We start from the raw sequence: 13,969 nt of genomic DNA, 5'->3' as shown, positions 1-13,969 counted from the left end.
GCTACACAGACCTCGTGAAGAGGCTAGTATGACTTGAAAATAAACTCTGATATACACGCGTCTGCGCAAAGTTCAGTTTAGTGTTTCAAATGGGATTTATTAGCATTTTGCTTTTTGCTGCGTGTATAAGCAGCGTGAAGGGGTATGTGTTTTATTATTGGGATTCAAAATAATGTTTTATTGCACTTCGCACGTATACTTAATACATCCTGCTGAGTGCAAGCTTGAACTAACGTAAATTTTGACAATTTGTCATTAATGTTCTATGAAAAAAAATGAACAAAATCAGTCGTTCTGTCATTATTTCTTTTAACATTTAATTAATATAATTCGCATTGTTAACTTTGCTTCGCATATACACTGCTTACCAGGATCATATTAACTGTCAGCAATGTTTTTATTTAGGGTCTAAATAAGTATAAGTCAAGACGAGTAGAGAAAACAATCATTTTCCCCGATAATGTTTCTTGAGTATTTTTTTCCTATTGTTGTATGCCTATACAGCCCTGCGCATCTTACTTAAGATATTTTTAATATTGCGGAAATCCTGATAGGCATGTGCAATGTTTTTAGTATCATGTTGAAAATATGTTCAAAAAGTTTACCAACTTATAAACAAATGCAGTAATCAAGAAGGGGACTTCAATGAACAAACATATTACACCCTGTAACGCCACTTTTTTCGAATTGTTGAATAAATGTACAACTTTGTGACTGCCGTGCATTGGCTCTACAAGTTATTCGACGGGAAGCACCATCACTTTTGCATTCGTGTCTAATTTCACACTTGGAAGTCTATATAACTTTCATTTATTCATAACGATAAGATTTGAGAAACCAACATGTGTAGTCTGTGAATTTCAGGAACTACCAATATGTCCTGGCACCTAACGTGATCCGATTGGAAAATGAGGAGACTCTGATTGTTGGCATTTTTGGGAATGGAAAGAATCAGAACGTAAAGGTTTGTATTTATATATTTATATATAGAATTCATGATAGTGTACTATTAACATATTACAGTATGATTGTAATCACTGTTGTGATACGATTTAGGGTAAAACAAAACAACATTTTTATCTTGGGTCCCGTTCGTTAGTGAATTGTCGACTCGAAGCGGTATCGATGGGGCGCACATTGTCGCGTATTAGATGGTAATTGTACGACACATCTTATACCCGTTTAAGTGCACCTAATCGATGCTGATATCCGATATATATATATATATATATATATATATATATATATATATATATATATATATATATATATATATATGTTTATGATTGTTTTGTTTTCGTAAGTTGTCGTAATATTTTTGTAACTTTTTAATCAAACCGATATACACTTGCAAAATTGTTGATAATTTTAAAATAAGTCAGAATTAGTTTTCAGTTAACGCTATTGGGCACGTGATAAGACGTTAACGACTCTGACCTTGAAATGAAATACATGTTAATCAATACATATAGATGCAATTTGAAAGTGTGCGAAATTGTCATTAAATCTATAGCCTAGTTAGCAAGTAATTTATTATTTTTCACACGGTGCCGCTTAAAAAAACGAAAGTAGGATTTCTTTACGTAAACGTCCATTTTCACAAACGCAATTATTTTTAAGTTTTAAAGCGCAAAAAAAGACGGATTTCTACCTTGTAACCACCAGATATATTCTAATTGGCATTGATAAAATATGTTTCTTATTTATACTTAAATTTATTATGCCAAATAATGGTTTTAAACTAATGAATACTTTATGCATGTCCATTTTCAATGTACATTACAAAAATATTTACGTAGCTATATTTGAGATCTAATTACAATCAAATCAATACTTTACCCAGGGGTAAATAAATCAAGTTCAATGGATGCATTTATTGTATCTATACGTTATTTTCGTATTAGGGTAAACAAACCCTTATGTCGGTTTATATTTGAATTAACAAATACATCGAATGCAGCATACGGAACGTTATTCTGTACTTAGATGATTTAAAGTATTTTTATTGTTTCATTATCAGTGCAATCAACGCCATAAAAACCTAAACAATATAATCTAGTCTAATAAACGAAAACATTTGTATTTGATAAAATTTATTATTATGTCTTTTCTTAAATTATGAACAATTTCACCTGAAACAACAATATTTTATTTAAACACATTAATTCGTCAATGTAACACTTTGTATCAAATTATGGAAGCGTCTGCTTTATTTTTTATAAATAGCGGTATTTATATTTTTGTATGGGTTTAAATGTATGACATGCTTTCCGTTAAATATAACCACGTCGATTTTTAAATGTACATATGATATATTTAGAACTGTTATTGTGATATTTGGTTACTCGCTGACCGCTTGCAGATGCGGATGTTATGCGAGTTCATCACCAAGAACTGATATCACGTCAGTTAACAACCTGTACAATACGTCAACATCTTTAATGAAGTTCATACAGTGTGTCAGTTCTGGTGCTAAATGAGTAAACCCTCGTTGTAATTCGGGATCAAATTTTATTGTATTTTATTTTTAAACGCTCAAGAAGTTCGTATGTTAATTCGGCAAAGCTCGCTCAAACGCGTTAGTCTTGAAATCATGATAATAATGTCGGATCCTTTCATTACGTAATTTGAATGTTTACTTAACTCCGCGTGTATTTTGCAATCGCGTTTCTTGGCAATTTTTGTTTTGTTTGGTTTCCCTCAGGCGTGCCAATTGTGAAGATTACATAATTGGCATCTACAGCTTTTCCCAGATATTTTCGAACAGATAGGGCTTTTGAAACTGCTAACGTTTCGGGCTTTTTATGATAACATAATTATGATAAATTGCTTTGTAAGTACGTAGCTTTATTTAAAGTAAGTTATGATGAGGTCTAAACATTCAAACCATTTTATATATTTTTTTTTTAAACAGGTATACTTTGAATATATGAACAGCAGGATCTCCGAGAGAAATGAAACAACGATATTAGATGCAGGCAAGATTGTTTCTGAACCTTATATCTTCGTTTGTGTTCCTTACCCATTAAAAAACAATTTAAAGTATTTTTATTTTTCTAGAAGTTCGATCTTAAATGCGCGAATGTATCATTCACATTTCTTCCAATTGAAATGTCATTATGTAAGACAAATATAACAAGCTAACCCTAATATCACTGCTCGTTTTAAGAGCATCCTGTCGAGGTAAAGGTCAAGGTAACCGCAGATGACCTGTTCAAAGACATCGACGCCAGTCCAAAGTTCAGAGATAGACCGAAATCAATCAAATTGGTCTGCAACGGAACATACGGGACGCAGGTCCGAGATATCGCCCTTAGTTACACGCCAGGTTATCTGATCGTACAGACGGACAAACCTTTGTACAATCCGACGCAGACAGGTATGTTGGATTGGTATGCATGAACAATTATTGTTATACAGTCATTCACTAATGCGGAATGGTCGTGTCTTCTCTTTTCAAATTTTCTTTATAGCTGTCAGCACATATGAACTGTTTATTATATAAATATTTGCCTTACTTGGATCTTTACATACGGACTCCGGATAGTGCCATATATAATCTCGCCCTTCTTTCATCAAGGGCGACACACGACTCACACAGCGATACACGATATTTTGCGTGCGCGACACACGAAGCAATAAACGATATTTTGCGCGATACACGAAGTGACGCGCGAGAATGTACCACGAAATATCGCCCTTGTGAAGGTATCCCAAAAGGCGATATATCGTGGTAAATATCGCGTGTTGCTTCGTGTATCGCGCAAATGTCGTGTGTCGCTTCGTGTATCGCGCAAAATATCGTGTGTCGCTTTGAGTATCGCGCAAAATATCGTGTATCGCGTTAAAAGGGCGACTCACGAAACACGAAGCGACACATGATATTTTGCGCGACACACGAAGCGATACACGATGTCGCGTTTTCAAAAAATCAGGGGACACAAAAAGGGGATATTTTTACGTCATCAAGCCATATTGATGATAAATGGATGAAATTACTGTAAAACCGTTTAAAAAACGCGAGTGTCGACAGGCGATATTATTAGAGCGATATTTGAACAGTACACATATCGCGTGTCGCTTCGTGTATCGCGCAAATTATCGAGTATCGCTTCGTGTGTCGTTTGTCGCGGTTTGATATTATACCGCGATACACGAGATTCAGATAATATGGACGATATGGCTTCGTGTGTCGCGCAAGATATCGTGTGTCGCTTCGTGTTTCGTGTGTCGTCCTTTGAAAGCGAGACACGATATTTTGCGCGATACACGAAGCGACAAGCGATATTTACCACGATATATTGCCTTTTGGGCTGCCTATACAAGGGCGATATTCCGTGGTATATTTTAGCGCGTCGCTTCGTGTATTGCGCAAAATATCGTGTGTCGCTTCGTGTGTCATGCAAAATATCGTGTATCGCTTCGTGTGTCGCGTCTCGCCCTTGATGAAAGAAGGGCGAGATTATAGATGGCTATATCCGGATTCCGCAGTAACACGATAAGGTTTCTTTCACTTCTGATAATGATTATTACATTTGTCTAGCCCTTTCATAACAATCATGCAGTCAATAAAAGTATTATATGTTTATTATGCCTGTATATCTATTATAGTAAATAAAATAATTATGCATGATCATTTTGTAAAACTTGTGTTAATTGATAAGCTCTATGATTGTAGTATATGTTCGAGTTTTGGCGATGAACGAATCTATGAATCCTATCAAGGACAAGCAGTTGACTATTGACCTGATAGTGAGTAGATGTAAATTATTTAGTGAAGAAAATATTATATGATCCTATCATTCTCCAATTTTCTTGTAGTTATAGATTGACTGTAAACATTTTATAACAAAATATTCAAACATTCAACTCTAAATTATCCACTCACAAAATATATATTTTGTTGTAATTAATAACTCAGTGTTATATATTACTAACATAAGTCAGAGACTGAACTATATTCAAGAATCCCGGACAATCGCTTCTACGGACAATCGCTCCTATGCTAAATTTGACAAGGTAGACAGTCGCTCCTACGATGTTTTGACAGGGCGGACAGTCGCTCCTACGATGTATTTACAGGGCGGACAGTCGCTCCTACATTATTTTGCAAACCTGGACAATCGCTCCTACCTTTTTTTTCCTCCCGGACAGTTGCTTCTACATTATTTTGACTCCACGGCAAAACGTAGTATGCGCCGATCAAAGGCTAACACCTATAATTAACCGGCAATTAAATTTGCCAACTTGTTAAAAGTAATCCGATTCAACATGAGCCGATCAATCTGATTTAAATTAATTGATTTACTTATTAAGAAACTTTGTTAAAGTTTGTCGATTCTTTAACTGTAATTATAAGGTAGTTATAAGGACACCTCGGACAATGGTTCCTATATTATTCCTATCAAGGACATTCGTTCCTAAGTTACATTCATTGGAATAAGTTCCATTTTGCGAATGGAATAAACATAAAAACCGCATAGATGAACTGTTGTTCTTTATTTATTTTTTATTTATGATATGACATTTATATGACATTTATAAACATATATACCCACAGTAACGCTAACGAAAGCAGATACAAACGAAAGGAAACACATACGTACATTTATACATGTATACACACAGCTCGATTTATTCGAGTCAGTTATCATTTATTATGATATTATGCACACGAATGTATAGAAATCACATTGATCGGCTCATGTTGAATCAAAATAATGTAGGAGCGACTGTCCGGGTTGACAAAATAATGTAGGAACGATTGTCCGGGTTAGCAAAATAATGCAGGAGCGACTGTCCGCCCTGTAAATACATCGTAGGAGTGACTGTCCACCCTGTCCAAACATCGTAGGAGCGATTGTCCGCCCTGTCAAATTTATCGTAGGAGCGATCGTCCGTAGGAGCGATTGTCCGGATACCTATATTCAAGTTTGATGTTATATAATGCTGCCGGCCTTGGCATCACGTGTGTTAAAATCAAATGCACTATTTTATTGTAAGAATCTTTAAAAATATTTATCCTTTGTTTCGCTATTCTTTAAAGTTCAACTCTGATGTTATATGAAAACACAGTTGTAAAATAATGCGTTGTCAATAATTGAATTTCTTTATTAAATTATATGCTTTCGTAATAATTGTGCAAAGATGTTTATTCACATTAAACGCAGCATCAAGCTCAAGTCGATAAATACGAGTTTAAAATGACAAATGTTCAAGTGTAAAGCAAGATCACCATATTTCTACCAGTGATAAGTGGTTGCTACACCTTTTTTATTTTTGTTATTGTTGTAGATATAATAAGCAATATTGTATGTGGCTTGTAAATAAAACATATTAAACACACAATAAATTCGTCAACTTTAATCAATTTCTGGACTTTGTATCGGACCTTTGTAGAGCCCCACAAATATGACTGTAGGCACGTTGAACTTTGATTCTGGAAAAAGTATCCATGGCTTCTACAGGGGAGAATTTCAACTTCCGCCGGTCCCAGATTTTGGAATATGGACTATCAAAGCTAAACTTGGAGGAAAGGTACATCAATATCATAATAAACATTATAAAAAACATAATAAGCATACTAATCATAATCTAAATCTTCTTCTTCTTCTTTTTCTTCTTCTTATTCTTTTTCTTCAAAATGAATAAGGAATGGGGGATTGTATTCGATTGTATTAATTGTATTTCTTGACATAAATGCGAAGATAATTATTTCGCTCTTACGTCGTTAATGCACAACGGTGATCAACCTCCATATCACTGCTCATTCTATAGGACTACAAAATTGAACCATTCACCTGGAGCAAGTAAACCGGGTCCAATTAGGGTCCCGTCTAGCATGATCTAGTAACGAACTGAAAATTAATTTAAACGCGACTTATTCAAAATCAAAAATATTATTTTAACAAACATTAAGGGGTATGGGGGCGGAATTAATACGCTTAACAAATCCTTCTCCATATGTTATACCTGTCAAATATTTATACGACTCAAATTTCGAATAAATAGATACAAATTCCATACAATTTTTAAAACGAGAAACTATAACCGTATACTATCTGTTCTAGCAATCACATTACCAACACTAAATCGTACTTTTCAAAACGATCATACTTTTCATTTCTTAATACTATTGCAAATTTCCTACACAATTTATTAAGTTATATGAACGAGATTGTTTTTGTTTTTTTATAAATGCATTTTTACCAGCCATTATTATTTTTTATTCAATAGTTGGAGACCTATGGGATTGCACCCATTGAAGTTCGCGAATTTGGTAAGTATGATATACTTTTCTCAAAGATTATCATGAAAAACTTAGAAAAATAACCAACGAGCCAGTGTTGATCGCTAATCACCAACATTATTTAACAATCTACTGAGAATAAAATTGTTATATATAATCGTCGGCATAGATGATGTTTGCTTATTTTGATATTGCATTTTACAATAATGACTTTAAAAATATCAATCACTTCTCAATATGAAATGTTTCAGCTGATACCTTCGCGAATCGACAAATTCAATATCGCACTGAAGGACAAAGCTTTACGCTTCTATTTCAGCCGCTAGGGTGTATATTGAATCTGTTTTACACGCTTATACATGTACTTAAGTTTTCAAATGGCAATATAAGATACGTAATGAGCACATTATTTCTTCTGTTGTACAATAAAGCTTTTAACTATTTTAACTTTTTTACAGTTCTCCCTACATATGGGGTAGAGATTAAAACACAACGAGAGTACATATTGCCAACCGATACTACCATTGCTGTAACAGTGACAGCCAAGTACGTGTTGTGCATTATAGCTAACCAATATAAATTCAACTTGTAACAGATAGCAAATGAACAGAACTTATCGGTTTTATTCAATATATTATTATATTTTCTTTCCATTCCCTGATTAACACCTCTGCTTCGGATTGTGAACCTGTTATTTGAAACATGTACAGTTACGTCTACGGCAAGGCAGTTGAAGGGCTTGCAGGACTCGACATAATCGTCCGGAAAGAGGGGGATGTGTCAGACCCGCAACGTGTGGAAAGACAGCCGGTATAACCTCTGCCTCGGCGTACAATTTGTCTTCATTGTTGGTTTCCTGGTCGTATTATTAAAACAACCCGAATAACAGTTTTGTTTTGGATAAACGCCAACGGTTTTTTTTATTCTCGAATCGTTGGAAGTAAACCTGTTTAATCCGAGTGGCGTTATAAATAACAATTGGGTTTGAATTCAGCCCATTCATTTTACCGAACTGAGCATATAAATACTGTAGTACTATTTTTAGCTCGGCTGGTTTCGGACAAAACCCGAGGTATTGCAATAGCCAGCTCGTCCGCCGTCCGCGTCGTGCTAAAACCTTAACATTGGCTCTGAAATCTAAGTGCTTCCATACATAACATTGAAACTTCCTATGTATCTGCACCTTGATTAGTTCTACACGCCACACCCATTTTTGGGTCACTAGGTCAAAGGTCAATGTCATTGTGACCTTTCATTTATTCCAAACTGCACCCGCAGCCGAGCCTTTGCACCCGGTATGCGGTGCTATTGTTATTTGTTACAATGTCCCATTATTTGAATCACGGTATGTGTGATGCACGTATGTGAATTATCCTTAACGAATATCTCGTTAGAAAAGTTGAAAACATATTTATTTTAGCTCGATTGCATAGGCTTATTTGTAACGCTCTCGAGTCCGTTTCCTGGGACCCGAACCAGTACTTGGTGTCTATGGGTGAAATCTAAACATTGCTCTCACATTGGGGATCGAACCCGTGACATCCCGATCGCTAGGCGGACACCATATCCACTACACCACTGCGACTTCGTTAGAATACATATCACCCAATTAAAAAAGTATTGAATTTCAAACATAGCCATGATAGAATGCAAAATTGAAATAAGAAACATATGTTTAAACCTCATTTAAGAAGACGCGTCGGAAGACGTTAAAAAGTATTTAAGCATTTAAATATAAACCGATGCGAAGAGATAATTGCTATTCATTTGAAAAAAATACTTTACGCAACACTTAAATACATTGGCACCTTACTATAAGTTATATTAAATACGTTTGTGTTTCCTTGCAATGATGCCAACTGGTGAGGATTGAATTTGCGAAACACAAATGTATTAAATATTATTTAATGATTTTAAAAAATGCATGTATCAAGTTATTGTCTGTTTTCATTTAGCTCAAAGATGGCAAGGCAGTTTTTACGGTAAATATAACGCAGCTAGTGAAAGGTTTAGGGGGACAGTTTCCAGTGGACAGCGTCTTAAAGTTGTCATCAACTGTTTATGAGACAGTAACAGGAAAAGAAGAGACGGGAGCCGATGATTCAGTCATCTTTGTCAACTGTCCCTTCAAGTTTGATTTATCACGTTCGAAGACTACATACCGAAAAGGCTTCACATATTACATGCAGGTGAGGGTGCATGTATGAATACTTACATCCAGTGTTATACCTTTGGTGCATGTGTTTCTTATACAATTATTTTGTTTTATTTTTGTGTTTGTTTTCTATTGTTAATTGTCTTGACCTACTTTTGCGCTTGTTAAAGATTGCTTCTATAACGCTTGCGTTATTATTTTATTCGTGACAACGCTTAACGTCTCTTAATATCGCACATGACTTTAAAGGCTGCAACGCTCACATTTAATGTCCAAACCAAATCAAAATTTCGCAACACCGCAAATTTTTAAGACGCTGTTTGTCGCAACCACGGTAAATAGCTTGAAATACTAGTACTTCTATTTTATACTAACAAGTTTTTTTTAATTGGGTATCGCCTATTTAATTAAAAAAGCAACACACAGCTGAGTTAAATAGTTTTCCTTCACAGGGATTCAAAACCACAACCTGTAATAGCAAAAGCTTACCCTAACTCGCTACCACTTAACCAATCAGGTTTGCGATACAAATACATGTTCGACGATTATGTAACGATTATTCAATGCTGTCACGAAACTTAGAGGTGTTGGGTACGTTAAACGTTCGACACCTTAACAGCGGTTTTGATGTTTGCCATGCGTATATTTTTAAACTTCCATAGTAAAGCCCCGTCTTCTTGAATGAACGAATATGATTTTGTAAACTTGATGCTTCATATCACAGAATACTATGGAGCCTTAGAGATATTATAGGGTTTGGTAAATAGCGTTCATTTTGCATGGTTTAAAGTCCCCGTTCATAGCTATAGAATCGTAAGAAAACATGTTTTTATTAAGGATATCACTACAAATCCGGTTAAATCGGTTGAAAACAAACAATATAGCGCTTTTTATTTTGGGATCGAGTACGGTAAAGTACGAAAACGATATAATTAATATTCATGATTCGACACGTTAATTCAAACCTAAAAACAAACAAAATTGCGGATCAGGGCGAATTTAGCGGAGAGAAGGTAAGAACAAATGCAAATACATCTGTTACAGACGGAAACAGAGTTGCAAGCTACGTTTTCGCTAATCTATGTATTTATCTTCCATATGCTAATACAATCTCTTGCACGACGGTCACATTACATTCACCTCTGTGTTGGGCTCAGAACGGACTATTGTTATGAAAGCGTCTCATTCATGTCATGATCATTCCAAGCGTTCATCAGTGAGGTTACAGTATACTAAACAATCTCTTGCACGACGGTTACATTGCATTAACTGCATTAAAGAAAACCATCTCATACCATGATATCTTATATCAATCTTAATTAATTATTATAAAATTGATATGTTTTTTTTATGTTAAGAAACCGACATACATAAATACGTCGAAGCAATGCCTAACGTCACTCAATAAAAAAAATGTACAATTGTTTACATTTGTGAAGTGCGTGGAATGATTACATCTGTGTAAAAGGGCAATAAAATAGTTCCAAAGAGTTGCATTAAAACTCACAAGTTTTTGCACTATTTATCGTACATTTAAAAGTCATATTTCTTAATTAAATGCATGCGATCTTAAATATCCACTCAAATATACATTGTATGCGTTTGTTCGGTTTTAGCTATTTGGTAGACAAAATGGCGTGCTGAGCCTTATGCAGAGTTGTATGTGAGAGCAAGGAACGACAACTCTGCGTGGAGATTGATGCTAATAATGTTTAGCGAAAGCTAAATATAGATATAATATGCATAACTCGCGACGCTGCAAAGATGTTCGCCTATTGCATGTATTTATGAGCACTTATATATTATTTTATCGATTCAAAACCGATTTAGACCAGGTTTTCAATGTCAACCTCGATAAAAATATTGTTCAATGAATTTAAGTTTGTTTTTTCTCGCAAAACGATTTATATGCAAAACAACGATCTTTTCCGCGAACGGGGATTTAAACGCCATTTCGATTTGTTTCGAAACTTAGCGTTTTAGATGTTACATATTGTGTGTCGTGGTTTTTAGCTCCACTGGCCAGAGGCTAGCGAGGCTTATGTCAAGGTCCTGTGTCCGTCGTGCGTGCGTCCGTGCGTGCGTCCGTGCGTGCGTGCGTCCGTGCGTGCGTTAACTTTTCCTTTAAACATCTTCTTCTCCTAAACTACTGGTCCAATTCTGATGAAATTTCTCAGGAATGTTCCTGGGGTCAAATTTGTTCAAATAATGCCCCTGGGGTCAAATTTAACCCTGCCCCGGGAGTCACAAAAATGAAAATTTGCATATATAAGGCCTTGTCGGACCGTATTTGGTACAAAAACGAATATGTACAAGTTTGTACCATATTCGGCCGAATATGGTACAACTGTCTAATTGTACCATATACGTATCTGCAGTTTTGGGGTAAAATGCCTGACCGAATATGGTACAAACTTGTACCATATTCGGATGAAAAATGTACAACATTCGTTCCGAATATGATACACACTCATCATCGTAATCATCATCATCATCATCATCATCGTTATCTCATCATCATCATCATCATCATCATCATCATCGTTATCTCATCATCATCATCATCATCATCATCATCATCATCATCATCATCATCATCACATCAATTATCAACACCCCAATGATCATCATCGTTGTTATCTTTACCAACACCACCATCATCATCACCATCAAAACCAACATCATCATATCCATTATCATGATCGTAATGGTGATCACAAAAGTTTTTTTTGTGATGATAATGACAGCGATGTTTTCGGTCGATAATGAGGATGTTGTGATGATGATGACGACGATGAGAATATCATCATCATCATCGGCCAATAAACATCGCCATCATCATCATCACAAATATTTTGTTATCATCATCATCATTATCATCATCGTCGGCCGATAAACATCGCCGTCATCATCATCTAAAAACTTATCATCATCATTATAACCATCATCATCGTCCGATAAACATCGCTGTCATCATCATCCCAAAACGTTTGTTATCATCATCATCATCATCATTATCATCATCATCATCATCATCACCACAATCATCAAACCCCAATCATCATAACCACTGTCATCATCATCACCACCACCATCATCATCACAATTTTTTTACCATCATCATCATCACAAATGTTTTGTCATCATCATCATCACATATTCATTTTACATTTTGTATTTTATAATTTGTTTCATTCAAGAGATTCAACAAACTTGTACTTTTTTCATTTATTGGTATACTGACAGGATTTTTCAAAGTAATATTGAAGAACATAGAACAGCATTTAAATTTTAATCCAACTGTAGCATTTTGACAAGACATAATATACATATATACATTCATTTTAGTAGCAGCCAAAATATCCCAAATGTGCTTCGTAAAAAGTTACCAGTAAATGAGCAAATGACAACAGATTTCCGGTAGAAGAACATAATCATCAATCACAAAAATAACATAACAGGTTTCCAAACACCGATATACATGTATATTTCACCTGTAATGTCTGTACATGACATCTATGATATCATACCAACCGATTCCACTAACACGCAAACGCAGCCATGCGTTTGCCCATTTTGGCCCCTTGATGATTTCTTTTATTGCCGAAATAAGACCGCTGTTTCTGCCCGCTCTTGTTAATAGGAAACGAACGCTAACAGGATTTCTGTTACTAGTATCTAGTCCAATATCCGGCCGAATGTAAATTCTAGGTGTTTGCAAACTCATTGACCTTATTAAATCTCTAAAGGGTTTGCCGACCTTCGCCAACACAAACTGGATTGACGGGTTTGATTGTATGCAGAACTTAAAAATTTCAACTTGAATGTGAAGTGGTAACATCAGAAATGGAAAAGTCGTTCGCTTCTGTGCCCTCCTATTGTTTATCATATCTTGAAGCTCTTTCAGGGCTGAACACACAGAGACGTCACCGTTGTCGCCAGAGTCACCGTTGTCGCCGGAGTCACCGTTGTCGCCAGACGCAGCGTTGTCGCCGGAGTCACCGTTGTCGCCGGAGTCACCGTTGTCGCTGGAGTCACCGTTGTCGCCGGAGTCACCGTTGTCGCAAGAGTCACCGTTGTCGCCAGACGCAGCGTTGTCGCCAGATGCAGTGTTGTCGCCAGACGCAGCGTTGTCGCCGGAGTCACCGTTGTCGCCAGACGCAGCGTTGTCGCCGGAGTCACCGTTGTCGCCGGAGTCACCGTTGTCGCTGGAGTCACCGTTGTCGCCGGAGTCACCGTTGTCGCAAGAGTCACCGTTGTCGCCAGACGCAGCGTTGTCGCCAGATGCAGTGTTGTCGCCAGACGCAGCGGTGTCGCCGAAGTCACCGTTGTCGCCAGAGTCACCGTTGTCGCTGGAGTCACCGTTGTCGCCGGAGTCACCGTTGTCGCAAGAGTCACCGTTGTCGCCAGACGCAGCGTTGTCGCCAGATGCAGTGTTGTCGCCAGACGCAGCGGTGTCGCCGGAGTCACCGTTGTCGCCAGAGTCACCGTTGTCGCCAGACGCAGCGTTGTCGCCTGACGCAGCGTTGTCGCCAGACGCAGCGCTGTCGCCAGAGTCACCGTTG

The 13,969-nt window shown here is 36.6% G+C and overlaps 1 protein-coding gene across 1 annotated transcript in view; it reads left to right on the top strand.

Moving 5' to 3' along the window:
- Positions 1-13,969, top strand: part of LOC127839862 (venom factor-like) — a 70,105-nt gene continuing 56,136 nt past the window's right edge. The window contains exons 1-10 of the mRNA XM_052368253.1: positions 1-142; positions 865-964; positions 2,915-2,978; positions 3,170-3,379; positions 4,679-4,752; positions 6,400-6,537; positions 7,237-7,279; positions 7,708-7,795; positions 7,960-8,059; positions 9,205-9,438. Coding sequence (XP_052224213.1) covers positions 90-142; positions 865-964; positions 2,915-2,978; positions 3,170-3,379; positions 4,679-4,752; positions 6,400-6,537; positions 7,237-7,279; positions 7,708-7,795; positions 7,960-8,059; positions 9,205-9,438 — 1,104 coding nt within the window. The 5' untranslated portion in view covers positions 1-89. The remainder of the gene's footprint in view (positions 143-864; positions 965-2,914; positions 2,979-3,169; positions 3,380-4,678; positions 4,753-6,399; positions 6,538-7,236; positions 7,280-7,707; positions 7,796-7,959; positions 8,060-9,204; positions 9,439-13,969) is intronic.

Source organism: Dreissena polymorpha, chromosome 7 (genome assembly GCF_020536995.1).
Source record: "Dreissena polymorpha isolate Duluth1 chromosome 7, UMN_Dpol_1.0, whole genome shotgun sequence".
Classification (NCBI taxonomy): domain Eukaryota; kingdom Metazoa; phylum Mollusca; class Bivalvia; order Myida; family Dreissenidae; genus Dreissena; species Dreissena polymorpha.
The sequence above is the reverse complement of the archived record's forward strand: the minus strand, read 5'-3'. Positions and strand labels throughout refer to the sequence as shown.